Source organism: Mercurialis annua, linkage group LG2 (genome assembly GCF_937616625.2).
Source record: "Mercurialis annua linkage group LG2, ddMerAnnu1.2, whole genome shotgun sequence".
NCBI classification, from domain to species: Eukaryota; Viridiplantae; Streptophyta; class Magnoliopsida; order Malpighiales; family Euphorbiaceae; genus Mercurialis; species Mercurialis annua.
In genome coordinates this window covers 5,615,024-5,642,871 of record NC_065571.1, presented here as the reverse complement: position 1 = coordinate 5,642,871, position 27,848 = coordinate 5,615,024, and the positions used below count along the sequence as shown (strand labels likewise).

Sequence of the window (27,848 nt, the reverse complement as noted above, 5' to 3'; positions counted from 1 at the left end):
TTTCTATTTAATTTTTTAAGATTCTCAAATTTTTATTCTTTTAGTTTATTGGATTTTTAAGTGGATTTTATTTGGTTCATTAAATATTTAAATTTTTATTTTTTACTTCATTGAATTCTTAAGCTGTCTTCAAGTGGATTTTTATTCAAGGATTCAATAAAGCAAAAAGTAAAAATTTAAAGGCCTGAGAAAATTAAATAAAAGACGAGGGAGCTGATAAATTAAAAACGTATAATTTAAGAATTTAAAATGGGTTTAGCCAATAAATAACAGAGGATTTAAAATGCATCGAAGAAAAATACAATTCTTTTCCCTGAATCCTGATATTTATCTTCCCACTCACCACTTCCCATATCACCACCACCAATACCAACACCAACATTTTCTTTCTTTAAAACCACCCTTACAAAAATGGCAATTCAAATATCTTCCATAATTTGAATCTTTTTTTCCTAAAAAGAGAACCCACTTACTTAAAAGTTAAAACTAAAATGTCTTCAATTAGAAGCATGATACTCCGGTCAAGGTCCAACAGGGTAGTTCAGGAGGGCTTGTCTCCGCCGTATACGGCGGAGTGCAAGCCTAGAGACGACACGTCATCGTGGGCAAACATGCCACACGAGCTTGTAAGAGAAGTTCTTAAATTAATTGAAGCATCAGAGAGTAGCTGGCCAGATAGAAAAAATGTTGTGGCTTGTGCTGGTGTTTGCAGAACATGGAGACTTATAGTTAAGGAATTGGTTAAAGTTCCCGAAGTTTCTACAAAGCTTACTTTTCCCATCTCTGTTAAGCAGGTATAAGTTAGTTTAATTAGTTACAGTTTCAAAGATTGTGTTTTTTTTTTCGTCTGTTTTTAGTGGAGAATTTATGGGTTTGATTTGAACTTTGATTTTAAATCATGGCTGCATAATGGGATTCTGTTTTTGTGGTATTGGTACTTTTTTAAATTCTGAAAAGGAGAGAAATTTTATTATTTTTTATGTTATTGTGTGGATTGATTTTTTTTTTTTGAAAAGTTTCTAGCTTTTTTGGGGTTATTTTGTTAAAGATAAGAAATTAATAGCTCTGTGGTGATATTGGATGCAATTGTATATGTTTGGAAGTGCTAAAACAGACTTTTAAGGAATAATATGGATAATCCTGATGTCAATCTAATACTGTGATGCTGTTGCTTTGGAGATTGTATTTGCATTTTGTTCGGAACATGTAATTTATGCGATAATCATTCGCTTGCTGAGTGTTCGTTTCTTTAATATGTACATTGAAAAAGCTGCTTGGGAAGCCGTTGTATCTGCCTGCGTTAGATCATGCCATGGTGTTTATGGAATGTTTAGTGATTCAAAGTATTTCTGGATGTTTCAAATACTTGAACTTTACATGGGAAATTGGAAGTTGGACCACAACTTTCCAATTATGACAATTTCCCAACTGTTGTGAGGTTTACATGGGAAATTGCTCGAAGAAAGCTTGCATGAAAAAGTTGCAAATGTGCTTTCCGGACCACTTTTACTTCACTAGTGCAGGTCCACTGCTTTTATTAGCTTCAACTTGGCAGACTGATGTGAATATTTTCTTTCCGCTTTCGGAATTCCCTATCATAACAAATGTTTGTAACTTTTTGCGCTTTAAGGTATACTTGTATAGTATTAGACTATTAGTGCTAACTGCTAATCCTAATGAACCTCTAATCGGTTAAGTAATATATTAGATTGTTTTGATGTGAATTATTATGATGGCTGTCAGCTGACTTTCAAGTTCTGATTCTATTATAGATCTCTATTTTTAAACCTCTGGGATCTCCCTGTCATGCATTCGCATATCTTACTGCCATTATTTGCAGCCTGGTCCAAGGGACTGTCTCCTTCAGTGCTTTATAAAGCGGTGCCGGTCCACTCAAACATACTACCTGTACCTCAGTCTAACTAATGGTGAGATTGCCTACACGTCAGTTACAGTTTCGGCCAATATGTTTTGCTGTGCACACAACATTGATTTTTATTATCTTTATATGTATTTTTCATTAATTTGATAAAATTTTAAAGTGTACGGGGGACTTCCTGTTTTCATCATAGCATTTTTGAGTTTTCTGAGCAGTAGATAGTTGAACACTTTGCTTTTGCATGTTTGCTTATGCAGCGCTGGCTGACAATGGAAAATTCCTTCTGGCTGCACGCAAATGCAGACGCCCCACTTGCACAGATTATGTCATCTCTTTAGATTCTCATGATATGTCAAAATGTAGTAGTACCTATGTTGGGAAGCTAAGGTGTGATGTAACTACCTCAAATATTAAGAAAGTTTCTGGTGTCTTATTAGCTTATTTTTGAAATGGGTGTCTTATTAGCTAAAATCTCTAACACTTCCTCTTTCTTTTGGTTAGATCAAATTTTCTGGGGACCAAGTTTACAGTCTTTGATGGAAAGCCACCTCATGCTGGAGCCAAAATGACGAAAAGTCACTCCACTCGGCTAATAAATATGAAACAAGTTTCGCCTAGGGTCCCGGCTGGCAACTATCCAGCTGCTCACATATCATATGAACTGAATGTGTTGGGTTCCCGGTGAGACGTCATGTGCCTTTATTTATTCAGAATTATTTGGCTTGCTTTTTTAGAGGCTATTTTATGTTTATGCATTCATTTTGTGTAAAATCAGGGGTCCTAGGAGAATGCATTGCGTTATGGATGCTATCCCTGCTGGTGCTATTGGACCTGGTGGAGCTACCCCAACTCAGACCGAGTTTTCTCGTTACAGCATGGATAACTTTCCTTCACTCCCATTCTTTCGTTCTAAGTCAAACCGTGTGGAGAATTTTTCATCTGGACCTTTGTCCATTCCAAAAGATGGAGCATTAGTACTGGAAAACAAGTCCCCGAGATGGCACGAGCAGCTTCAGTGTTGGTGTTTGAACTTCCACGGTCGAGTGACAGTTGCTTCAGTTAAAAACTTTCAGCTGGTTGCTTCCGCAGAAAATGGAGAGAAGATTATCCTACAATTCGGGAAAGTGGGAAAGGATTTGTTTACCATGGATTATCGCTACCCACTATCATCATTCCAAGCATTTGCAATATGCCTCAGCAGCTTTGACACCAGGATTGCTTGTGAATGAAGACGCATGACGTAACAGGTTTGGACTTTTTCTATGTTGAATTAATAACTTGTAAACGAGTCGTTATATTGAAAATGTACATAATCTGTCTTGTGGGTACATATGCATATATGCCATGGCATAAAAATACAAGTAGTATTCATGTATTTATGAAAATGGAAACTGTTCTCTAGAAACACGGATTCACTTGTCAATTATTATCTGCAATCACTGTCAAGCTTGTTGGAATTAATAAATACAACATCTAAACCAGAACCTTACTAGAAATCTTGATTCTAGATAGAATCTCATGTTCCATTCATAACTTAGCAATGGATGATAAGTTCTCCCTATAAAATCTTAAATTGTATTTTCTAGTACTTTATAACTTACAATTGCTTAAGATATCATCTTTTAGCTTCTAGAATCTATTGCTTTATAAACAGAAAACATCCAGTTCCCCGATTTTTGTTACCACTAGCACTACAAGTTGCAATATAATGCATGTGGAAGTTATCCAAAGTCTTAAATGCTCCATAAATCACGAATTATCGCGTGTTTTTGGTATTTAACACGAACTTTTTATTTTGGCATAAAAATACACAAACTATCTGATTTTTGCAATAATAACACGGGCACCATTTTGAGCATAAAACGACATCATTTTTTGAAAAAAATGCAAACTTAGTCTTATATGCAAAAATTTGATACTTCATGTATTTTTATGCCAAAATTAAAAGTTCGTGTTAAATACCAAAAACACGCGAAAGTTGGTGATTTTTGGTGCATTTAAGCCTTATCCAAACTAACATAACTAACCCTATCCTTTTGTTTTTGGTTCAGGTGTAAAATTTTAATGTCCTGATTGTGATATCATAATTTCATTTGTGGGAAAAGATGACTGAAAATGAAACGCAGAATTTGCAGCAACATGCTTTCAGAATCAGATTTTCAAGCCAGAGGATTGTTCAAGCTTGGGACAATGGAATTCTGTACATATTTCATTGTATATTAATTATATTATGTTGTTAAATGAGAGAGAGATTATCCAACGGGAGGCAAATTTGTGTTATTAAGTTGGTAACAGTTACTACTCTTGCATGCTTTGCAAAATACAGCATCATCTTCTGATACACAATAGACAGTTCAATACTAATTCCATATCTATATACACATCCACTATTCTAATTAAGCTACTTGCATTTGAATGCTTGATTCTGAACTGGTTTCTGGACATTCAACAGCTTCTCTCTCTTTCTCAAGAAGATCGTCCGTATGAATTTCTAGTTGATTGAGACTTCTAACAAATCCGGTAAAACTAGGGAAATGCTCCGGTGAGAAAAATTCAGCTCCCATTCTCTGATACATGAATAAGTCTATGGCATTCTCACCCGATACATTTTTCTTTATCTTCTCAAAACGATGGGAAGCTTTAGAAACCGACAAGTTCTGCCCAGAAACCTCAACTCCATGCTTTTTGCAAGCTTTTCTAATTTGAGCAAGTAATAGCTCTGGACTCGACAGAGATTCCTGATGCTCATCTGACAAGTCCATTCCCGGCAAGATCATTTTGCACGAATTTCTTGCGAAAATCTCCGACACTGCATCATAACCATCTCTATGGACAGTGTTGTAGAATCCAGCCGTTAGCTCCAGAGGGTGAGTGCGAGTTTTGTACCAGGAGTGGATAAGTGGGAGTTTTCCATAGGCTGTCACATCCGTGTCACTAAAAGCTGCAGCGGCAACGGACAGGATTCGATCTCCGTGAAACAAGAGCTCGCTTGAATACCACGAAAGGAAGAAATTACCATATGAAGACTCCCATGATCCTCCGTTGTCCTTGAAAAAGCTGGTCGAGTTTGGCAACTGATCATAACTCGGCACATCATGAGGACCACCGAGACCCCATAAAGGATTTCCAGTAGCATCCGCATGCTGCTTAAGAAGGTTAAGCATGTTTTTGTCATAACACTGGAACTCGCCTACTCCAGTGATTTTATTTTTTGCAGCTGCCCGATGATCAGATGGATATCGTAGCTCGCCATTAGGTCCGAGACCCATTGTGATGCCCTGCAGAGATGCATTATCATGTCAGCTTTTGTCCCGACATTATTTAATACAGCATATTTCAATATATTCATTACATATTCTCAAAGTTCTCACCGTTATTGTCGAACCCAGGAACTGCGAGAACAAAGACTTGAAGCTCTCACAGAAGTCCTTGTAAACTTGGATTGGCGTCTTTCCGTCAAGAACGGGAAGATTATCAACAGCCAAAGACAGACACTCTCTATAGCGATTCCCTGACCTATCCTTATAAAAAATATCAGGGTCCGATTCACCAATTCGAGATACCCACTCAGGGAGTGGGATCTTAGGTTGTTTACTAGCATGGAAGCAGAGTGATACATGGAGCTTAAGACCAGCACTCTGAACCATTTCTGCAAGAGTAAGGTATCCAGACCAATCGTACTTTCCCATGGCTTCCTTCTCAGCTACTCCCCACCAGACTGGCATCTCAATACCTTCAACTCCCAGCAGTTTGAGAGCTTTAAGTCCTACTGCAATAGCTCTCGCATGGTTGATCGTTTTGCAGTCGGAAACTGCATCCAACGGCAGACCCACGAATAATCTCACACCATCTTGCTGCAAAATTAAAAGAAAGATAAACTATATGCTGACTGCACAAAACCATCACAGTAAGTGGCTCCTTTTATCTATAAAAGGATTTAAATGGACAAAGTTCATAAAGATTTGAAGATAAAAAAAATAAAAAACTTCCTGAAAATTAAAAATTATTATCAAGAAAACTACCCAAAGAATTACCTAGCTTGATTAAACTTAAATAATCAACTAAAAACCTTCATTTCACTAAGCTTCAATATTTCTTTTTCGGGTAACAAGGACTCACTCCCATGAGCTGGAGCCCAAGATCGTTGTCAAATCCGAGAATGTGGACAGCCCGCAAGTCCACATACTGGGCAAATTCGATGGCCAACAATCCAGTTTCAACCAATACATTTAGCCGGAGTTTGAACCCGCAACCATGGCGTCTAAGTGGCTGAGAGTTAGATCACTAGGCTAAACCCGTGCAGCATGTACTTTTCCTTAATGGCACTTCAAAAAATTTATAACTAATTTAATATTTTTACCCGTTACCAAACCCCACTAACATTTACCAAATAGCAAAGAAAAAGTTAGAAATTAAACACTTGAAAGGTATATTCAAGTACTTATAAAATTCGTGTTCAAAAAAGTCAGAGTAATAAAAAATTCGTGAAATGACACGAACATTCTATGTTGAATTGCCGCTCAAAAGAAGAAACAAAAATAAAAAATAAAAAATAAATTTCAGAAACGTACCGAATTGGAAGATGGAGAAGAGACAGGACAATCAAACAGGTTACTGCTGCTGCCGTTGTTGGACCGAAGAGTTTGCGTTTGAACAGCGTTTAAAGTAAACCGCAGAGAAGAAGATTTTCTAAAAGAATTAAACAAACGAACACTGTTAAAATTGTTTTTCTTATTACGGACAGCGAATCTAATCAGCTCCCCGTAACCTAATAATTCACTTCTGCTGATAGCTGCCTGAGAACTACCCATTACCGAAACCTCCATTATCGCCACAAACACACAGAGATGAAACGAGTATAAATAACCTTATCCGAAACTGAAAACTAATTAAAATTTGGATCAAATGCTAAATTTAGCTAAAACAAATCCGAAAAATTCGTATGTTTTAGATAAGATTTTGAATTTTATTTCTTGAAACGGGAGAATAGGGATTAAAATTCGTAAATTGCTTGCGGCGGTCGAAAATGAAATGAAGAAGGATAAATTGAGGAGGGTGGTTTGATTTCTTGTTGGCTCTATCAATTTATGAATCCAAAGGTAGACGATGATTAACCACAAATTATTGGGTTTTTATAAAAATACACGTAAGAAATTTGTTTAAATCAAATAAAGCGCCGCCACGTGTCTTTCATTGGAGTCTGCAATCTTTCAGCCGCTCGTTAATTTTTTTTTTTTGGCAGCTTTGGTTAATTCTCCAATTTTTTTATTGTAATCCAATTTTTTAATGTAAATCAAATAAGTAATATTTTGAAATTCTTTTAAGGGTTAATTCCATATAAAATCACCACCTTTACATGATTTTTCATTTTAATCACGTCCTTTAAAAAGTGTCAAATAAAATTACTATCTTTCATTTTTTGCAAATCTATAAAACGAATGTGAAAATTCGGTGTATCTATATTTACTCGACAACCGGAATCAACAAAAAAAAAGTAAGAGAAATGTATTTTGTGTGTTAATAAGGCATTAGTCAGATTAAAACATTTATTTGGGAGAAAAAAGACATCAAATTTTACTCATTGATGATATTTGTAAAAAAAATAAAAGGTGGTGATTTTACTTGATACTTTTTAAAAGACGTGATTAAAATGAAAAAACGTGTAAAAGTGGTGATTTTATATGCAATTAACCCGTCTTTTAATGTCTAAACGGTGAGTAATGTTTCATTTCATGTGTATTCTTATCCATAATCCATAATTAATTTTATTGTTTAAAATTTTCACTGATATATGTTCCTAGTTAGGGGGCAGTGTGGACTTTCAATAATTTTTTGCGGTCAAATAGATTTTTGAAAAAACATTAATGCTATATCGTTTCAAAACAATTACTACTTCCTCCTCCAATATAAAAGATAGGCTTGTTTCTATTTTAGACGTCCAAAATTATAAATTTATTTTCATTTTAAAAAAATAATTAATTAGATAAATATCTAAAATATCCTTAATTGAATTAATTTTAGTCAACTAAATTAAAGTGATAATAACTTTAATAATAACAATATTTAATGCTTTTTGATAGTTTCAATATTAAAAATAATTCTATATATACTTTATGAATGATTTTGAATTATTGCTCAACAAATGCATTAAAAAGAAAAAAACATTAACTATTTAATAAAAATATTATAGGGAGTTAGTATTATTCTAACTAAATAAATTAAATTTCTTAATATGTGTGTAAATGAAATAAGCCTATCTTTTATGGACGGAGGGAGTACTGTTTATAAAAAGACACTAAAAAAATTATTTTTAAATATTTCTAAATAAATTTCAGTAGTACTGTTTTTTGTCATTTTCTAATTATAAAATGAAAAATGCTAGTATAAAATGTTATAGTTGAAATAATTTAAATTTAATATTGTAATTTGGAGGGGAGAACAATAAAATTATTGTATTTCTCGACAATTTGATGGTTTGAATATTAGGTGGATATGTATGGGAAAACATGGAGCTGACGGTTGACGTGGACAGTGCAAGGACTCAGCTCATGCGGTTAATATTCTATTCAACTATATGCATAATTGGATTGGGGCTGCCACTTGGAGCTTTTTCGATGGTTGTGCTGACTCATTTCCAACTCCCCAATTTTTGTTTTCGTTTTCTTCAAATGTGAATATGATGATCTCAAGTATTTGATCTTTAAGTTTCGCCAATTTCTCTATTTTAGTTTGATTTGATTTAAACTAGTAATATTTTTATCAATCAATCAAATATTAAATTAAATACTATATTCAATTTGTTTTTTTTTATGAATCAGTTCGATTTAATATTGCTTACATTAAATGATTATATATTTTAAATTTTGCAATGCAGAAGCTCGTAGAAATTATACCTAAAATATTATAATTATGTTCTTAATTTATGTGCCAAAACATTATAAGATTACTATTTGAAATGAAAAAAATTAGTATGATATTTATTTAGAATAATTTTTTAATATTATGTGATTTAATAGTAAAAATATCACTTTATATTATTTATCATATTTAATATAATAATTAAGTGCAAAATTATTAAATTTAATGATACAAATCGTTGATTTGCTTGAATATGTTAGAATCCCTTAATTTCAGTACTTAATTAGCTTTATTTTTGTAATTTTGCCTAATATTTTGTATCTATATTTTTCTTTTAATTTTGTGTGGTTGAAAGAATTTGATGACAAATGTCTGTGTCATTTTATTAGTGGTTATACGTTACTATCTACATCAAGATGGGAGTTTTCAGAACTTTTTTCTTTCTTTACTCATCAAAACATTGAACATTATGTCATTATCTGAAAATATGATTAAACTTCTAAGTCATACAACATTTTATTTTAGAATATGATAGAAATTAATTTGCTATTTTTGATCGGAGTATTATTTTTTTCCCTTAATAATAGGTCAATTTTTTGAATGATTTAAACAAAATTAAGGGGAGGAGTGTAATTTGGATAAGATGATTAATCTACGCTTGTTTTGTTTGTTTTCAATAATTGACGGTCCATGTGGATGCGTTGGAGTAGACGTATTTTCCACATCATTTTTATTCCAATAATCACAGTCAGGTCTAGAGCTGTGGTGTGCTGGCTCGGCTGCTTGCTTCTAATAATTTGCATTATTGCCCAACAAATCTAAGGAATGATTTAGTTTCTCAAATTGTTTCATGGTATGAAAATACCATAATTTTTTTTTATTCATACTCATCTAATAATTTCTTATTAATATTATTGGTTTATCTGCCTGCAAGCAATAAGCTATGCATAGCGCCTGAAGAAAAGATCCTACGCGCTAACAATCGCGGCAACAAATGTTCATTTTGTCATCTTAATTTAACATAAAGTATTAATTGAAGGACATGCTCATAGTTTTGATAAAAAATAATCGTAGATCGATTAGTTTGGCTAATTTTACTCCTCTGATAGAAGATAATCAAAGCATTATATGAATTGGAGTTAAGGTGATATCGGATTATTGGATAAATTGGAGCTGAAGCAATAAAACAAAGCAGAACGCAATGAGGATGTTCTTTTTAAGTCAAAACGCCTATTTAAATGGTCTTTTTCAGAGTCACGAGTTAGACCTTCTTTATCCTTTGTCCTAAGATCAAGTACTTCCGAGTTATTCGAAATCAACTTGAAATTTTTAAAATTGAACATACATTAAATATGATTATTTTTGTTCTTTATTAAATTTAAATAATTCAAATATCGTTTGAGTTCGAGTTTGGACTAATTCAGGCTCAACCCACCGTTTACACCTCGACTTATAGAGTAGGGGGTGGCGGTGAACCCGAGGGACTGTCCGAAGGACCCACCGGTGGAGGCAATGGAGGAGATGCTGAAGAACCACCAAAACTGTCCAAAAGATAATAAGCAACAGCAGAGCATGTTGAAGCTGCAATAAGACAATTATGATTATAATAAAACACATTTTACATGCATGAATTATATTTTTTATACCCCTACCATTTGCTCCAAATTCTAGAGTTTGAGCCCAAAAATGCAGAGACAGATTACTTCATTTACTTTGGACGCCAATTTCCCCTATATAAGTTTGTGTTCAATTATTTCTAACTTATATTACACAGGCGCTAAAATTAAAAAAAAAACTTGAAACATCAAATGGTGAAATGATATTTAATAAGTATAAAATTTTAGAGTTTTCGACAAGTTTCTTGCAAGAAGAGATGCCGTGTGTCAGAAACTAGTCCCAATGTGTGAACTAAAGAGTGGAACAAGTTAATATTGAGAAATACTGGCAGCACAGGACCAACCAAGATGATACATTGATAAGGCAATGCACAAGCCGCTGAAGTAACCGCCCAGATTACTGGCGACAGGGATCGAACAAGGTGGTTCTGATAATTCGAAACTTTCAGATTAAAAACCAAACTGAATCGTACTAACCAAACTTTTTAAATCTTGTAGCCATAACCAGAACTCAAACCAAACACAATTTTTGATTTGGTTCAGTCACTTAAAGCGGTTATACCAAATATTGCACACCGTAACTTGCAACTTATGCAAATTTCAGTAACCGGCACAGCGTTGCACGGTTTAGAACATTTCAGCTAACCTTTTAATATGATGATGTCCATGTATGTTTGTTCCATTCTTCATTCAGAATTATGTTACAGCGCCTTCTTTACAATTGAACAAACATGTGCTGAAAACTCACATAAACAATATCTGAAACAAAAATCTGGGTATCCAATACATGTTTATTAACATTTTTCACTTACCTAAATACAGTTTTCCACAGGAAAAACAAAGAACATGTATAGCCCTAGAGAAACTTCTCAAAATTAACAATAATAATAGAACAATTGATCAGAAAAATGAATATAAATATATTTTTACCTCTCGTCAAATTTCACTGGCTTTCCCAGGATGCAATGCAATGCATTGCAAGAAAAGCTTGAGTTGCAGCTTTTGAAACCTCATCAACTGTCTCACATATGAGCAGGAATAAAATCACACTCTTCCCCGGACAGAAATTTTATCTTTCTGCTTCTTTCTCCTCGGAGCACCAACTGCAGCTGGGTCCATCAATGGGCCTGACCAAGTTTGAATTTGTGCTTTAGCATTTGAAAAGTTTGTGGAACTGAAGGAAACATATTGAGGATCAAAAGCTGGTTCATCTTGATGTTCAGATCCCAGAGGATAACCAAGGTTTCCATCTTGGTGTGGCGGAGGAAATTTCTCGCTTTTGCTTTTTGCATTTGCATGGGTTATTAAACGTCGCCTCTGTTGAAAAAGAAAATAAAGCATGAATTACTATATTTTCAAATTAACACCATTACCACCAGCCTACACTACAAAATCAATCATCTTCCTATGCCCATAAGGCATATTAGTGGTTTAAGACGTTGAACTATAGAACCTAACATGTAAGAGACATTTCACGACCATTTATGAAACAAGACTGCCTATTGTTACGATTATCTACCTGCCTAGTCAGACGTAACTATCCCCATATGCTGAAGAAACTGTCCTCTTTCTAATTCTTCATATTCATCCTAATACTCCGAAGAATATACCTAGTAGGCTAATCTTTGTTATGTTTTATTTACATCTCCGTTCGATAACAAAATAAGTAAGTGCAAGAAAGGTTTATGAAGAGATTATCCGACATACATCAATATTGGCTTGAAGCTCAGCATTGGCATCTGGAGCAGGAAAAGCCCTTACAGCTCGATCACGCGCACGTGACTTCTTCACACCATCGGCATTAGCCTTGCCGGCAGCTCTCAGCCTACAATGATCAAGATTGTTACAGCTAATGTTCAGACACAAAAAGAAATAGTGGCAGAGGTATGGAGTCCATTAGTGTGATAAGATAATGATGCTTTTAGAAAATCACAAACAGTTATGATCTTTTAGTTTTTCCACACAATAAATTATGCAACGGCTCTCAGCAATTTATGTGGCCCTTGGCTTGGTGTGATTTATCATTTTAAAAGTTAAGAATGTGTACTAAGAAATATACGAGTTTGTCAATGAAAAATCCAACAAAGTTTGACGGTACTTAAGTAACCTCACCTTCTAGCTTCTTCATCGCGCAATTTAGCATCCATCTCCTTGCTTGGAGGGTATTTTGGAAGACTGGACGGCTCACAAGCATAAGGCTTAGTAGAAAAAAACTGCAAACAAGCCAACAATACTGAGATATGACATATAAATCAGAACAAAATACAACTATATGGAACAGCAGCTGCGGAGATAAAACGAGAAAGTAATGTATTATAAAGAAACTCACTTCACTCCTCAGAGAAGCACTGGCAGTTTGACGTTCAGCTGGGTCAATCGCGAGAAGTGTTTCTATCAGTGGTAGAGATGACGGTGGGAAGTCTTTAAAAGTCTCCGCTATACATCGCTTGTATGACTGTTGAGGCTTAAAAATGGTTGCATGTGGCAACTTTGACTTTTTCCAATACTCTTCAGTAGGTGAGCCACATAGTTTAAAAATCTTGTGTAGTTGTTCCACCTATGTGATGAGAATAGTATTACTATATTAGCACCAAATGACAACGTTCATAAAATATCCAGTCGGCCTAAGAATAGAAAAGATCAATTGGAATTTTCTTTGTAGCCAATCTGATATTACAACAGATCGATCTAAATGTTGCCAAAAATGTGTGCATTTAAAAAAATGGAACTGGATATGACTGCTATGGACACACTATTATTCCTAAAAAGGCCTTAATTAAGGATACGAGCATCTGCAAGTAACTGCCAGGCATGTTTCTTTCCTGCAGATTAAATTTTTCAATCTAAATAAATAACAGGAACTAATTACGTGCATTTACGTTGGTTACAACTGAACAGTTGGCAACATGAAACCGAAAAACAATATATGAGAAATTCTGAATGAAAGAAAGAAAACCTCGTTAGATGAAACAGAATAAATCAAAGAATTAAAATTTACCTCAGTACGACCAGGCATGATAGGCTTCCCTGCCAACAGCTCGGCAAGAATGCAACCAGCACTCCAGAGGTCCACACCCACACCATAATCAGTGGCTCCAAGAAGCAGCTCTGGGGGCCGGTACCATAAGGTAACCACCCTGCTAGTCATGGGCTGCTTGTGACTAGGATCAAAAAAAGAAGCCAACCCAAAATCAGCAATTCTAAGGACTCCATCATTGCCGATGAGAAGATTTGACCCCTTAATATCACGATGCAACACATGACGTCTATGACAGTGTTCAAGGCCAGATAATAGCTGGTGCACATAACATTTGACCTGCCATTTTCTTAAAAATCAGATTAGGGGCATTAAAATGCACTCGCTAAACAAAAAGTACACATAAAAAGAAAACAGATTTATCACCTGAGGCTCTGTAAACTTGACGTTAGGGCTCGCTGCAAGTCCAGCCAAATCATGTTCCATGTATTCAAATACAAGGTATAAACTGCAGGACATCCTTGAAGTCACCAAACCCTCCAATTTGACAACATTGGGATGATCTAAGCGTCGCAAAATCAAAATCTCCCTAGCCATGAATCTTACACTCTCGGGTTCCAAATTATCAAACCTAACCTTCTTGAGTGCAACAATTTTCCCTGTCAAAGTATCCCTAGCTTTGTACACATTACTATATGTACCCTGTCCAATCTGATAACACCAAAAACAACACACACACATAATTTATGAACTTGAAATTAAACAAACCAGTACCCGAAACCTACTTACATATGCAAATTTAACCTCAAATTTTACCTTATCAAGCTTCTCGAAAGTATCAGCTCGCCGCGGAGTCCATCCATTAATAGCCTCACCAGCAACAGCAGAAAGCCAAGAAGGCCAACCAGCCGCGACCTGTTCGCCGTGCACATGTTTCGGAGGATTACTTAACCTAGGATTTGGTCTTGAAGACCTTCTCCTCTCATTCCTACTAGCCCTAACCTTCCCTTCTTCTTCTTCATCTACAACTTCATCATTCTCTTTCCCATTCTGCCCTCCATTTCTAATAACCTCACCACCACTGCTTTCAACTTGTAGCCTAGAAACCCTAAGTTTCTCTCCATTTGTTCTACTTCTCTCACTAACATCATCTCCCTCTGATGCTAAAGTAACTGCCTTTCTAGGACTCACTTGTTTCCCAAACACACACCCCATTTTTCATCCCTCATTACTTTGTAAATTCTAATCTCACACTTACCCACATTTTCTCACAACAAAATCTAAACCCTAACACCAAAAATTCAAGAATGTGATTACTTAAAGTAATTAAGCTCAAGAACCAAAGTGAAAAGCTTTTTGAAAAGTTGAGCAATGATTTAGAAGAGGCCACTACAGTCAAACAAAATGAGCTTGAAATCACTAAACCCACAAATAAAAACTAAAAAAAATAATATAAAATTTAAGGTAAAGCAAACCCACAAACAGATATTGATAATTAAACTTAAAAAAACAATCTTTTGCTTTTGGGGAGTGTTTTTTCCCTTTAAATTAGTGAAATAGTAACCAAAAACAAAAATTGAAGAAAGTTTGGAAAGGGAAAAGAAGAGAATGTTTGGTGAGAGAGGGATCTGTTGATTAATTTTTTTCTTTTTTGACTGTTTTCTCAGAGTAACAGAGAAAGCGAAATATCAGTGAGTGAGTGAGTGAGTGAGCTTATACAAAATGGTGTAAGAGATTTTGTTTATTGTTTAGGTGGATGTTAGAATTTTACAATTTTTTATTCGCTGTAGTAATATTTTTTATTTAGCTTAACTATCCAAAAAATACTCCATCTTTTCAATTTTTATAGTTTATGGTATTCATTTTTAGAATAGTCAATTTAATTATTTTTTAATTTGTACTTTCAATTGTAGGTATTTATAGTGAACAAAATCATCAAATTTATTTTTCACAATAGGAATTTCAACTATAAATGATACACTTAAACATTCTTCCATACCAATTGACAATTTTAAAAATTTGAGCGAGACAAAATGTCAGAAAATGAAATATTTTTCAATAATGAAATCTTTTTTACGGCATGTATACAAAAAGAAAGTATATGATGTCAACTAACGGTAAAAGAAGGGATCATTTCATCCCTCATCTTATCACAAGAGGTTGATATCAGTCATTTTCAATTAAAATGAGTAAAGCTCTTGCCATTTTAGATCATTTAACTCCTTCTTCTCATATTTGCTCACGCTAAAAAAATACATGGTTTTTTAATTGAAACCATTACAAACCTCTTGAATTACAATTTCTTATTAGATCAATGATTCTCTAAGATTCAAAGGCTTTCACCTCTCATAAATAAACTTCATAAATTCCAAATTCGTTGGCCATCATATTTCTCCTCTAGTTCTAATGACCAGCAATGTCATTTTTGCAAGAAACATTTAGTCAATAGCATGGACTATGAACATAATGAAATAGTACGATATATTTTGATTTCAATGTTCTTTTTCCTCTAATTCATAGTACGATATATTTTAATATGAGATTCATAACGTATCTATATATATTAAAAATGATTTACGTTAAGAAAAATTTACAACATTTACTAACACTTACAAGAGTTTGAAAGTAATTACTATATTGATCAAACATTTTACGCAGCGGTTTGAATTAAATTGTTTTTCTATGATAGCTAGTTAGTTGGAACCTGCTTATGAATAATGATTGTGAATTTGCATTGATCTAAAAGTTTATATAGAGTTAGGTATGGACACAAGAAAAAAAATCAAGGTGTGAGAAATAGATAAAGAAAAAAGATTCAAAAATATACACCATATAATACGTAAGTAATTTTTCATGAGAAATAAAATTCACTTTTTAATGCATCATGCATGTCTTAAATTATATTCAGGGATTAAAATGATCCTAAATAGATAAGTTGTTGATATTTTGACAATTTTGTCCGTTTTTCTTTTAATTAACATATTTTATTTTTAGTGTCAAGTTGAAGGGGAGAATTGATCATTTGTTCATTTGACTGCCGATACTAACTTTGCTTTCTATATCTACGTGGCAACTATGTGTTGGGTCCGATTGCTGAACACAATGAAATGGTCTACCATGCGAAACGGCAGTTTCTTACTTGATGATACCAATGAGTTTATGACACGTGGATCTCGAAAATTAAAGTTTTCTATCAAAAATTGCTACTCTCATGTAAAAATTTATGATATTTTTTATTATCTTTATCATTAAAAATAAAAAATGTTTGCGGAAAAACTAAATCTACAGTCTAACAGAACGCTACCCGACGCTCATAGTAGCATTTTGTATTACTGATCAAATGAAATAATGTAGTGGTTTGGGCAAAAAAAAAAAGATCAAATGAAATAATGTAGTGGAATAATGGACCTCTCCATTAAATTATTAATGGAGCTATGCTAGCAATTTTTTTGGTGATATCATTGAGACTTGCATTTAAGGTTTAATTGTGTTTTTTCCATGGAAAAATGATACTACATGGACATAATTCATTTTAGTAGGTGAAAGACATAAAGGGGACAATACGTATTGATTACCATGAGCATAAAAACAATTAGATGTGGCCATAATTTTTTATCAATTAATAAAATAAATCTAAAAAATAAATTATATTTTCCATGTAATGAAATGAAATGCACCAATTTTGGGTATGAGTTTAAATAATTAATTTATTATTGATTTGATTTTGAATAATTTACTTTTATTTGGGTTACTATGTGGCTCATCATGTGGTTTGATTAATTTGAATTAGTGATTTAGGATGTTGCTATGTCACCTAATTTGCTTAGTTGAAATTGACATGGATGACATGTGAGCAAAAAAATCCAGTTCGATTTAAAAATAGCTGAAAAAGAAAAAGAATATAACAAAATTGACTAAATCTGATTAATTTTAAAAGTTTGCTATAACTGACATAAGACGTAAAGGTTTGATATTTTTTGGGTGATTAAGCCTAAAAAATATCATTACAAATGCCCTTATAAGCTCAACATAGCCGTATAGTTTTCTGAAATCGAGCTTTATTTGATCAACAATCAAGATTTGAATTTTAATTTAGGAGCTCAAATTAAAACACGAATTTGATCAAGGTTTATTTTAGGAATTCAAATTCAATAGAGTAAACGAGATTCGAGTTTGACTCAATTTTATTATCAATGTAAATACTTAAAAAAATTAAATGTTAATATAAAAATAAGAATATTATTATAAACATGTATTGTTATAAATAACATAAAGTAAATTAAATGTAATTCAAGTAGACTCGCCAACTTATCTAGGCGAATATTTTAATACTCAAAATAATTAATTTAACTTCAACTTGATTAATATCAATTAATTTCAAATATTTTTAATCAATCTCAAATAGCTCATGAATTAATTCGACTGAATCACATTCATAAAGTTTGTTATATATCTTGCTTACAAATTCACGATGCAAACTAACCATTTCAACAAACTTCAGCTGGTACATAAAATATCAATTTTGTAAGCTAGCCCCGTATACACGTTGATCACTATCAGTGCTATTTTTCAAAGCTTGAAATGAAGCAAAGTAGAAGTTCCATCAAGGCCTTTAGCATTATGGTGCTCAGCAAATTCTTGAACTGTGGTTTCTCTGTATTTAGGAGGATTCTTTTCCGATAATAACTCCGTAATAGGTCCATAACGTCTCGATACAGACAATAGAGCTGTCGTAAAAAAACACGCCACCGATACTCTTGCTTCTCTTTCGCGGTTCGCCAGCACTCTATGCTCACTGCTTTTAAACTTATCATTTGATACGAGCTGAAAAGCATCGAGTAAATCCAAGTTGAGCCAAATGTGCTAAAAAATTAAGCTATAAGCAAAATGTGCATTGGACCGAATTGACAAAAAATCAAACTATTATCAATTCGAAAGTGATTGGTTTCGTTTATTTAATATAGTTCATATAAAGGAACTTGCCTGTAGAAGATCTCCGATATTAACCACTATGGCACCGGGCATGGGAGGAACATCAATCCAGTGATTCTGATGGAGGACTTGTAAGCCGCCGATATGATCTTGGAGGAGCAGAGTCAGGAAGTCATTATCAGCATGTTTGCTTGTGCCGATGGTTAGTTCCGGCTCAGGGCACGGCGGGTAGTAATGGCTCAAAACAAGAAGACCTTTGTCGCAATCCATCTCTTTCAAGTGATTAGGTTTCAAACCAAGAGCTTCTGAAAATAACTCAAACACTAAATTTCCCAATTTCATTATTTCCTTAGAGTACTCCATCACTATATCTCTGCAATTTTTTTATGAGTAATCAGATTTATAACTTAAAAATCAAATTAAATTGATTTCGAACTATCCTGTCGCGTACCTGCAAGTTTCTAGAATCTCTTCAGGTTCTGGAGGATGAGGAGCCATTTGAATAGCCATTGTATCTCTCCAATTTGCCGCTGGTGAACTATACAGATCAAAATTGCAGTAAAAACTACATTTTTAGTTAAGTCACGAGAGTGAAAACCAAATTAGATTAATTGTGAATCTGCAGCCTGCAGGGCATACCTGCAAGCTGCTGGAATCTCTTCAGGTTCTGGAGGATGATGAGCGATTTGAAAACCCGACGTATCTCTCCGATTAGCTGCTGGTGATCTATACAAATAAATATTGCTGTTAAAACGCACCTTTTTAGTTGAATCGCGAGTATAGTATCTCTTTTTCAGATCCGTATCTTGCTCGTGAAATCTATGAACTCCATTCTTCATCTCCTCAAGAACATGGATAGGAATCCCATGATTAACAACTTGGAAAAATCCCCAACTCTCCGATGCATTTCGTACTTTTTCGATAATCTCCTTACGTGAAACTGAACTATTTTCGACTCCTTGAAGATCTATGATGGGAAAGCTGGACCTGGAAACTGAATTCTTAGGAGCATATGAAATATTGTGTAAAGCATGAGGAGGTTGATGGAACATTCGAGGGATTTTGGTAATCCCGGCATCGACGAGTCCTTTAACACCGGCTTTCGAATCATCGAAAGCTTTTAGTTCACTTGATCGGCAATATTCAGGCTCAAATGTGGACTTCATTTTGTTTGTTCTTGAATGAAACAGAGCTACAGAAAATAGTTATGTTTAGTGATAAGGGATAAGGTATAAAAATGACCCTAATGTTTACTCTGTGGCTCACATGGCCCCCTAATGTTTTTCGAGTCTCAAAAATAACCCTAACATTACTAAAGTGGAACAATTTACGTTAATGCCGATCTAAGGAAGTAAATGGGAGAATTTATCCCAGTCCCAATTGTGGTTATAATCAACATAATAACTTATTGCACAACCCATTTTAAAAGAGGGAATATCAGCTATTGCAATTTGAACCAAACACACATTTTTTTCCCAGCCAGAATTCAACCAAAAACAAATTCTCCTCACATTGCAAAGATCTCATTGCACTCTGAATTTTATTTTATTCAAAGCTTGCTATAAAATGAGAGGTTTCTTCGAATTATTCAAGGAATGGATAGTTCTCGATGCTGAAATTATACTTACTACTCACAACTTCACCTAATGCTTACCTTCATTAGATTTAAGACTCCATCCTTATTTCATATAAAGAACATTGTATACTTACTACAGTTAATTATTTGAAGAAACAATTTTTATTATGTAAAATAAAATTTTAGTTTAAAAATTGAAAAAGTATGATGTTGCTCTTTTAAATAGGGATTCCACCATACCGAAAAAAAGACGATTAATATGAACATGGCAACATGACGCTTTCAGGTTTAAAATCTATTTGTAATTAGACCGATCAAATTCAACACAAATCGATCAAATTCACAGTTGGTATGAACGGTCTTTAAATTAGAAAAGAACAAGTTTCATGTCAATTTCCTCTTTTGTGGAATCCAAATCGCCGGTTTCAATTGTGAACCGTAAAATAAATATCAACATTTGATTATATTTTTTTAGTAATAAGAAAAATATTTGCCATTAACACACTCTTTTTAATTTGAGTTATATAATTACATAATTAGAAAAGTTGGTAACAAAAGATTGTCTTTTACACATTCTCCTAGATTAGGGCTATATAATTGCAAAATTAAAAGAAAGTTGATAACAAAAGACACTGAATTATGCATTTTCCTTGATTGGGGTTATATATTTGATTGTATTAGATAAAGCTTTTTTTAAAAGAATATAGTTCTAGATATAATTATTATATATATTTTATTTAGAAATGTGCTTGGAGGACCTAACCACTGCTGTTATGCCTCACTACCGTATTAAATAGAGCTGTTAACAAATAAAAAATGGGCAATATAATAGTGTCTAATTGATTTTTAAAAAAAAATTGTAAATCGATCAAAATTGGAATCGTAAACCGGCTGACCGCAGTTTTTAAAACCGTGAACCGTCCACATAAATCGAAACCGGCAGTTCCGGAACCGTGGCCAGGTCTACCTCTACATCAACGGCCCTAGAAATTTACAGTCAAAAGCCAAAACCCTATAACTACACCACTTGTAGTTCAATGATTGGTTGTCTTTATAAAGGTCAACCCCACAAAACTAACCCATAAATCATACATACCTACCCAGAGTTTGTAATTGTTTTAGTTTTTCAATGTCTCAGAGTATGGGTTCCATTTCTTGGCTCTGCCCATCAATCAGGCCTCATAGTTTACAAGTAGTAGCTCGCCATTATTTCTTGAAATTCCCTTCTAATTCTTTTTTGCTTTCTTTCTCTAGAAATAGAAACAATAATCCACTTGCCCATAAACTAACATTACCATTATCATCATCCTTATCTCATTCTATGGCTAACCCATTTCAAGTCTCTGCTTCTTCTACAATGGGTACCATTCTTTTTCCTTTACTTTGTCGACAATCGTGTGAATTTTTCATTAATTGTGGATTGTTCTTCTTCTTGAAGGTGCAGCCGATGAGGAATTGGATACTAAGTCTTCCAGTATTGTTGGAGAACATGATCTTTTGATTGTTGGTCCTGGTGTTCTTGGTCGTTTGGTAGCTGAAAAATGGCGCCAGGTAAGTTATTGATTTTTGTGTTTTTACCTAATTCTGTTTTAATTCATTAGTTTTAGGCTTAGTTGCTGTTTTGTAATTTTAATAAGGACTTTTAATATTGTCAATTTAAAACATGAACTATTATTTTTTTATGCAATTCAAAACGCCGGTCAATTTTCTATTTAAAAAATGCTGATGTAACAGTCCGCATAAACAATTTTTAGTGGAGAATTGACCCGTCTTCCGAATTGAAAAAAATTGAAAGTTGGTTTCCGACATTGCAAAAATTAGAAGTTTCTGTTAAATTTGTCAAATAGGCAAAAGTTTGTGATTTTTAAAGCAACTAAGCCTTAATTTTATGGTTATATGCTAAATATTGATTTTTTTTTTATGGGTTGCTGTTTTTAAGCTGTTAATTGTATAATTAATTGATGTTGAGGCCTCAAATACATTGCTTTGTGTTAAGGAGGGTTTATGTAGTTTTTTTGTCTGGTTTAAAGTCTATATCTATGTGTCGATGAGTTGCTGAACAGGAACATCCAAGTTGTCAAGTTTATGGGCAAACTATGACTACAGATCACCACGACGAGTTGGTTAAAATGGGGATTAATCCATCTTTGAAGGAAACCAAACCAGCTCATCAGTTTCCTTATGTTATTTTTTGTGCTCCTCCCTCCCGAACATCTGATTATCCTGGCGATGTCAGGTAATAATACATATGGAATGCAGATATTTATGGGAGTTGATATATTTGAGAAATGCAGAAATCTGTAACAAAATGTTGTAAAATTTGTGACATGGCTTTCATTTTCCCTTATGCGTTTGCTTTGGGCCGTTGGTCTGCCAGGGAAGCTACTTTGAGCTGGAATGGTGAGGGTTGTTTCTTATTTACATCAAGCTCTGCACCATATGATTGCAATGACAATGGACAATGTGATGAGGTGATGCATCTAGATCGCTTTTCTCCTTGTCTGTTTTTATAAGGGGGCTTTTCTGTTCATACTGTCAGCATGTCGACACGACTAATGAATATCCTTACTCGCGTAATCGATGTGGAAACTCTCAAACTCCCGTAGACTGTAACATAAATTGTAATGTGTGATGCTTATCAGGATACTCCAGTAGTTCCAATTGGGAGAAGCCCCAGGACGGATGTGCTACTAAAAGCAGAAAAAGTAGTTGTAGAGAGTGGCGGTTCTGTTCTTAGATTGGCAGGGCTCTATATATCCTTTCTTAGTCTTAGGATTGTGAAAATTGTATGTAAATTAGGATTGATAGTTTTGAATTTTCTTTTGCATGGAAATCCGCTTTACATATATATAACCTTAACTGGTCAAACAAAGCAGATAGAGGTGCACATACGTACTGGTTGGAGAAGGGCATAGTTGATATTCGTCCAGATCACGTCTTGAATCTTATACACTACGAGGTAAATACATAGCTCGTTTACTTACAATAATTATGCATTTCTTCGAGATGTTTTTTTCCATTACTGCATTCTTGTCTTTGTGTTATTATTATCATTAATGGTGATGCATAGTAATAATAAATTCCACATTTGGCTGCGATTCACGTGCTAATGTAACAGGATGCAGCTTCACTCTCTGTTGCAATCTTAAAGAAGAATTTCCATGGCCGTATATTCTTAGGTTGTGACAACCATCCCGTATCTAGGTATACATAACTATCTACTTTCGACAGTGATCTTATTATGAATGAGTTGAGTAAATAAAACTGTATTTTTTTGTTCTGCTTGTGGGAATTTCATAATGCAGGCAAGAAGTTATGGATTTGGTTGCTAAAAGTGGGAAATTCAGTAAAAAGTTTGAGGCCTTTACAGGTACAATGTGTGATTTGAATCTCAATACACTCACTCATTCAAGTGAGGAACTTCTATTATATTTGTTATTTTTTTTGAAACAATATTTGTTATTTATTTCTCTTAAAATTTTCATATTGTTGGTCTTGTTAATCCAGGAACCAATGATCCATTGGGCAAAAGATTGAACAACTCGAAAACTAGAGCAGATGTAGGATGGGAGCCGAAATACCCTAGCTTTGCTCATTTTCTTGGAGTATCGGACTAACTCGCACTATTGAACTCTTTTGTATGCCTTCATCTACATAGTGAAATACTAAATTTTATCGGTCCTAATTCCTATACTTAAAAATTATCTTCAGTTTCATCTTCTGTAACTTCTTATAGAACCTGAGGAGCTTCATTTCAATTAAAAATTACATGTCAAAAGTTCCTATAAAATGCTAGTGCTCTATGATGAAACCTAGATTCTTGGCTACTTATGCAACCTATGGTAAGTTCATAGCAAGATCAAGTTAGTAGTAGCACCAACCATATAAAATGTTTAATTTAAACACTTTTTACTAAACACCACAACTTGAGCTAATATGAACTAAATACATACCGAGACTACATGATAATACAAATATGTAAAGCTGACAATTCCACAAGTAATGATCGTAAAGCTGCACACATTATGGACATACAGCACTCACAGCTGCACCGGTTCTTCACATTACTTGGCAGGATTATTCGGAAGCACCCAGGACTCTGTTTCTCTAAAACATGAAAGTTTTTTTTTTTTTGAATTGCTGAAACATGAAAGATTCATGTTAGCTCTATGAACTCCGGCAAGACCTTTCAGTAGTTGTTGCATTTAAACCACATATCTCAACACGGAAGACCTCATGAACAGCACCTTTTTCAAGAATTCTAAGAATGTCTTCCCCTTTGTCCATCATAAAGTCAGCCAGACGTACCCTACGAGAATGAGGCTCTTCCCTCATGTGAAACCCAAAAAACCACGTCGCAATTTTCCACCATTTTACACACACCCGCCGTTCTGAAATTTTGCAGCTCACGAGTGCTTCCATAATATCCCCAGCCTACATTTTCACATATCAGACACCAAGCATTTGACAAACACTATATCATTTTTAATAATCTCAATAACTCTTTCAAGTATGTGAATAATTCTCAACACTTGATAGAGCCAATTATTAACATTATTAAGGACAGAGAGAGCTTACCGGTACTTTAAGGCTAGTTACACAATAGTGCAAGCCAACCAAATGAAGCAGCACATTCAAGTTAGGGTTGAAAAGGAAAAATTGAATGTCTTTAAAAGAAAGGTTCATGGATGTCAAATCTTGAATTGCTTTATGATAGTGCCCAACTTCAAGTGAGCCATCCCGAGAAGAAGAAGAATGTTCTACAGACTCAACCACAACCATGGCTTTATAAGCCATCTCTCTGTGCAACCTTACATAAATCACCCTCCATCCCTGCATCGCCGAATTAAAAAAAAACAATAAAATAGTGTTATGAGTAGAATTCCAGAAGATAAGAAATAGAATAAGAAAGGGAAGAAACTTGCAGGAAAAGAGATAAACAAGAATATCAAATAAGAAGAAGCAATTTCATTAATTCATTTCATATCTGAATACAATGATAAGGGCTGCAATTTATAGAATTGCAATACTCTCTCTTCACTGCCAGCTCACACAATACAGCCAAAAACTAATAACAGAATTAGAAACAGAATTCAAGGTGCAAAACAGAAATGTAAAGATAGTGGAATTCACCAAATACGTGTGAACAAAACCAATTAGCTAATGACCTATTTTTTACATGCATCAATCCCTTCCCCTTAAAACAACCTTGTCCTCAAGGTTAAGTCTGCTGCTGCAAAAAACTCCAGTGTCACTTTCTATTTTGCTATTTCACCATTGTCCACAACACCCTCTTCATACCATTGACAATCATTTCCCATTCCATCTTCTGGAAAATCTTGCACTACAATCATATGTAGTTGTTTCTTTTTACATGAATGACCAGGTGAAAATTTTTCATCACACCAAAAGCATAAATTCTTGGCTCTTTTCTCATTGATTTCAGCATCAGATAATCTACGAGTTCTCATGAAGGGTTTGTCACCATTGTTCATTGGTTGCTGGAAGTTTGTTTGGGGAGTGACAGGGGTAGGTAGTAACGGGGGTTTAGGGGTTTGAGAAGGAAGGTGGGTGGAGGTGTTTGATCTATTGAAGTTGGTTTTAGAATTTTGAGTAGCTGTGATGTATGAGTCTTGTAACCTTGCCAAAGCATAGGCCTGCTGCAGCGATTTAGGTCCCAACATTCTCAAAGGAATTTTGATTTCATCATTGAGTCCACTCAAAAAACAACTGAGAGCATATCCTTCAGTCAAGGTGACCTTATGAGACAAAACATCAAATTCTTCCATATATGAGTGCAGATCACCTGATTGAGTTAACCCTTTCAGATCAGCCATAGGGTCTTCATAAACCTGCTGCCCAAACCGTACTCTGAGGGCTGAGACATACTCTTCCCATGGTGGTTCCTCCCCTCCACCTCTGTTTTTAACAAAAGATTAATGCCATTGCAACGCCCTACCCTCCATGTGTATTGCTGCCAGCTTAACTTTTGCAGACATAGGAGTAACATCTATCTGGAAGAACCTCTCACATTTAAACACCCATCCCTCAAAATCATCTCCATCAAACTTAGGAAACTCTACTTTTGTGAATCTGGTGGCCATTTGGTATGTGTTAGCATTGTTGTATTGGTGGGTATAAGTCTGTTGAGTATTGGGGTTGTATTGTTGGTTATGGGTCTGTTGTGGGTTGTTGATGATGTTAGCATAGGAGGGTATATATGCAGGTTGGGTTTGAGTATTGATCGGGTTTGGTAATGGGTTGAGGCTGGGTGAGGCAGAAGTAGAGTTTCTTTGAGATGGTGATAAAAGAGAAGATAACATATTTTTCAGCTCTTTGAGCTCATTACTCACCCCAACCATGTGCTGCTCAAATTTCTTGTTGTGCTCATCTTGTTTTCTATTGGTTTCCTCCTGTTTCTTGTTGCTCTCTTGAACCAATCCTCTGGCAAAGTTTTTCATGGTTTCCTCCATTTTTTTCTGTTCTTGATTTCTAGTGTTATCAGCTACAGACATGATGTTGGATATTTGGGGTTTGGATATGTAGGGTTTGGATATTTTTAGGGAAAAGCAGATCTAAGGATGGACTGCTCTGATACCAAATGTTATGAGTAGAATTTCAGAAGATAAGAAATAGAATAAGAAAGGGAAGAAACTTGCAGGAAAAGAGATAAACAAGAATATCAAATAAGAAGAAGCAATTTCATTAATTCATTTCATATCTGAATACAATGATAAGGGCTGCAATTTATAGAATTGCAATACTCTCTCTTCACTGCCAGCTCACACAATACAGCCAAAAACTAATAACAGAATTAGAAACAGAATTCAAGGTGCAAAACAGAAATGTAAAGATAGTGGAATTCACCAAATACGTGTGAACAAAACCAATTAGCTAATGACCTATTTTTTACATGCATCAAATAGGTTGTTTCTGCGCACATGAATCACAAAGTCAACGACTAGGTAGCACAGACACTTCTCAATCACTGTTTTCCGTCTCGAAAACATGTCGGACACTTGGGCGTTTCAGACACAAAACTTCAATTTTAACATAAAAAACCCTTAAAACAACGCAGTTTTGCCGTGTTTCTGTCCAAATATTCACTCTCAATCAACATTCCGGGTTTCAGAAAACATGTTGACATTTGGCGTTTCAAATACGAAACATCAATTTTAACATAAAAAAAAACCTCAAAATAATGCAGTGACTGTCTATGTCCAAGTGTCCCTTCTCAATCAAGGTTTCTTTCCGTGTCGGACACTTAGCGTTTCAAACACGAAATTTCAATTTTAGCATAAGAAAACCTTAAAATAAAGACGTTTTTCCATATCCGTGTCCAAAATATCTCATTTTCCATATCCGTGCTACCTAGATTAACAATAAACAAGTGGATAGCTCTCATTTTTAACATTAAAAACAGATAAAAGTAAAGGAACAACCTTTATCCGTACCATCGTAGAAGAACCAGAAGAAAGCGAAGGCCACCGTTCTTTAGCAAGAGGCTCCCATAAGCAATCAGAGGCACAAATATCTCTAAAGAAACGAGAGCAGCTACCCAATGCACAAATATCTAAAACCTGTTCTTAAACAATCACAAAAAATTCAAGAAAAAAAAAGTTTAGAAAAAAAAGTAAAATTAGCTGAAGAATTGAAGTGAACCTGAAGAGAGAGGGCAATTTTGATAGCGATGTCAAAGGGAAGTGAGGTGATCATGGTAGAGGTGGTGGTGATACTATTAATATTAATGGCTGTCTGCTTCATTTTCTCGGTAATCTTTTTAGAGAAAGAAAAAGATTTAAGAAGACGAGAAAATACTTGTCAGTACTTTAGTCTACATGTCATTCTTACACCGCACACTATATTTCTCATGCTTCTCACTACTCACTATTCATTCCCAATGTTTTTTTTTGTTTTGATAATATTCCCAATGTTCCTACCACAACGTTTGATGCATAAAAATCTGAAGGTTTAAATACTTTTTTTTTTAGAAGAAGGTTTATATACTTT

The 27,848-nt window shown here is 34.4% G+C and overlaps 6 protein-coding genes across 8 annotated transcripts; 2 read left to right on the top strand and 4 right to left on the bottom strand.

Moving 5' to 3' along the window:
* The first annotated feature begins 318 nt into the window (after positions 1-318).
* On the top strand, positions 319-4,279 carry LOC126667716 (tubby-like F-box protein 6). The gene is made up of 6 exons (XM_050360766.2): positions 319-794; positions 1,841-1,928; positions 2,137-2,266; positions 2,381-2,560; positions 2,655-3,126; positions 3,931-4,279. Exons 1-5 carry the CDS (start codon positions 492-494, stop codon positions 3,106-3,108), a joined length of 1,155 nt encoding a protein of 384 aa, XP_050216723.1. The 5' UTR covers positions 319-491; the 3' UTR covers positions 3,109-3,126; positions 3,931-4,279.
* Positions 4,132-6,985, bottom strand: LOC126667715 (inactive beta-amylase 9). Its single transcript, XM_050360765.2, has 3 exons — positions 6,451-6,985; positions 5,251-5,733; positions 4,132-5,157 (listed from the first exon to the last, which is right to left on the bottom strand). The coding sequence occupies exons 1-3, from the start codon at positions 6,703-6,705 to the stop codon at positions 4,276-4,278; spliced, it is 1,620 nt and encodes a 539-aa protein (XP_050216722.1). The 5' UTR covers positions 6,706-6,985; the 3' UTR covers positions 4,132-4,275.
* Positions 6,986-11,074: 4,089 nt separating this feature from the next.
* LOC126668915 (probable serine/threonine-protein kinase At1g54610) lies at positions 11,075-15,048 on the bottom strand. Its single transcript, XM_050362145.2, has 7 exons — positions 14,147-15,048; positions 13,757-14,041; positions 13,352-13,669; positions 12,683-12,910; positions 12,466-12,566; positions 12,061-12,178; positions 11,075-11,670 (listed from the first exon to the last, which is right to left on the bottom strand). The coding sequence occupies exons 1-7, from the start codon at positions 14,543-14,545 to the stop codon at positions 11,398-11,400; spliced, it is 1,722 nt and encodes a 573-aa protein (XP_050218102.1). The 5' UTR covers positions 14,546-15,048; the 3' UTR covers positions 11,075-11,397.
* Positions 15,049-17,739: 2,691 nt separating this feature from the next.
* Positions 17,740-19,550, bottom strand: LOC126666749 (1-aminocyclopropane-1-carboxylate oxidase homolog 1-like). Its single transcript, XM_050359610.2, has 4 exons — positions 18,902-19,550; positions 18,714-18,800; positions 18,314-18,635; positions 17,740-18,154 (listed from the first exon to the last, which is right to left on the bottom strand). Exons 1-4 carry the CDS (start codon positions 19,426-19,428, stop codon positions 17,900-17,902), a joined length of 1,191 nt encoding a protein of 396 aa, XP_050215567.1. The 5' UTR covers positions 19,429-19,550; the 3' UTR covers positions 17,740-17,899.
* Positions 19,551-20,934: 1,384 nt separating this feature from the next.
* LOC126668945 (uncharacterized) lies at positions 20,935-23,554 on the top strand. 2 transcript variants are annotated; one of them, XM_050362203.2, is made up of 9 exons: positions 20,935-21,199; positions 21,277-21,389; positions 21,902-22,074; positions 22,216-22,309; positions 22,481-22,592; positions 22,709-22,797; positions 22,957-23,042; positions 23,144-23,208; positions 23,346-23,554. In XM_050362203.2, exons 1-9 carry the CDS (start codon positions 20,968-20,970, stop codon positions 23,453-23,455), a joined length of 1,074 nt encoding a protein of 357 aa, XP_050218160.1. In that variant the 5' UTR covers positions 20,935-20,967; the 3' UTR covers positions 23,456-23,554. The 2 variants fall into 2 exon arrangements, with proteins under 2 accessions (XP_050218160.1, XP_050218161.1); XM_050362204.2 differs by having other exon boundaries at positions 20,936-21,199; positions 21,283-21,389.
* A 155-nt stretch (positions 23,555-23,709) lies between these two features.
* Positions 23,710-27,786, bottom strand: LOC126668946 (uncharacterized). Of its 2 annotated transcripts, none has more exons than XM_050362206.2 (4): positions 27,501-27,786; positions 27,281-27,418; positions 24,417-24,671; positions 23,710-24,272 (listed from the first exon to the last, which is right to left on the bottom strand). In XM_050362206.2, the coding sequence occupies exons 1-4, from the start codon at positions 27,600-27,602 to the stop codon at positions 24,006-24,008; spliced, it is 762 nt and encodes a 253-aa protein (XP_050218163.1). In that variant the 5' UTR covers positions 27,603-27,786; the 3' UTR covers positions 23,710-24,005. The 2 variants fall into 2 exon arrangements, with proteins under 2 accessions (XP_050218163.1, XP_050218164.1); XM_050362207.2 differs by having other exon boundaries at positions 27,293-27,418.
* Between the last annotated feature and the right edge of the window lie 62 nt (positions 27,787-27,848).

What these genes read in the sequence shown, in the direction of transcription:
- LOC126667716 (XM_050360766.2), top strand. Translation starts at nt 492, where the DNA reads ATGTCTTCAATTAGAAGCATGATACTCCGGTCAAGGTCCAACAGGGTA. An exon ending in TTCCCATCTCTGTTAAGCAG is followed by an intron (nt 795 to 1,840) that starts GTATAAGTTAGT and finishes CATTATTTGCAG; the next exon opens with CCTGGTCCAAGGGACTGTCT. An exon ending in CTGAATGTGTTGGGTTCCCG is followed by an intron (nt 2,561 to 2,654) that starts GTGAGACGTCAT and finishes GTGTAAAATCAG; the next exon opens with GGGTCCTAGGAGAATGCATT.
- LOC126667715 (XM_050360765.2), bottom strand. Translation starts at nt 6,705, where the DNA reads ATGGAGGTTTCGGTAATGGGTAGTTCTCAGGCAGCTATCAGCAGAAGT. An exon ending in CTTCTCCATCTTCCAATTCG is followed by an intron (nt 5,734 to 6,450) that starts GTACGTTTCTGA and finishes TTAATTTTGCAG; the next exon opens with CAAGATGGTGTGAGATTATT. An exon ending in TCCTGGGTTCGACAATAACG is followed by an intron (nt 5,158 to 5,250) that starts GTGAGAACTTTG and finishes GCATCTCTGCAG; the next exon opens with GGCATCACAATGGGTCTCGG.
- LOC126668915 (XM_050362145.2), bottom strand. Translation starts at nt 14,545, where the DNA reads ATGGGGTGTGTGTTTGGGAAACAAGTGAGTCCTAGAAAGGCAGTTACT. An exon ending in GTGCTTCTCTGAGGAGTGAA is followed by an intron (nt 12,567 to 12,682) that starts GTGAGTTTCTTT and finishes GCTTGTTTGCAG; the next exon opens with TTTTTTTCTACTAAGCCTTA. An exon ending in AGCTTCAAGCCAATATTGAT is followed by an intron (nt 11,671 to 12,060) that starts GTATGTCGGATA and finishes CTTTTTCAACAG; the next exon opens with AGGCGACGTTTAATAACCCA.
- LOC126666749 (XM_050359610.2), bottom strand. Translation starts at nt 19,428, where the DNA reads ATGAAGTCCACATTTGAGCCTGAATATTGCCGATCAAGTGAACTAAAA. An exon ending in GAGATTCCAGCAGCTTGCAG is followed by an intron (nt 18,801 to 18,901) that starts GTATGCCCTGCA and finishes TGATCTGTATAG; the next exon opens with TTCACCAGCGGCAAATTGGA. An exon ending in ATATCGGAGATCTTCTACAG is followed by an intron (nt 18,155 to 18,313) that starts GCAAGTTCCTTT and finishes GATGCTTTTCAG; the next exon opens with CTCGTATCAAATGATAAGTT.
- LOC126668945 (XM_050362203.2), top strand. Translation starts at nt 20,968, where the DNA reads ATGTCTCAGAGTATGGGTTCCATTTCTTGGCTCTGCCCATCAATCAGG. An exon ending in ACAATGGACAATGTGATGAG is followed by an intron (nt 22,310 to 22,480) that starts GTGATGCATCTA and finishes GATGCTTATCAG; the next exon opens with GATACTCCAGTAGTTCCAAT. An exon ending in AAAGTTTGAGGCCTTTACAG is followed by an intron (nt 23,209 to 23,345) that starts GTACAATGTGTG and finishes TTGTTAATCCAG; the next exon opens with GAACCAATGATCCATTGGGC.
- LOC126668946 (XM_050362206.2), bottom strand. Translation starts at nt 27,602, where the DNA reads ATGAAGCAGACAGCCATTAATATTAATAGTATCACCACCACCTCTACC. An exon ending in AAATTGCCCTCTCTCTTCAG is followed by an intron (nt 27,419 to 27,500) that starts GTTCACTTCAAT and finishes GTTTAAGAACAG; the next exon opens with GTTTTAGATATTTGTGCATT. An exon ending in CTACGATGGTACGGATAAAG is followed by an intron (nt 24,672 to 27,280) that starts GTTGTTCCTTTA and finishes TCGGCGATGCAG; the next exon opens with GGATGGAGGGTGATTTATGT.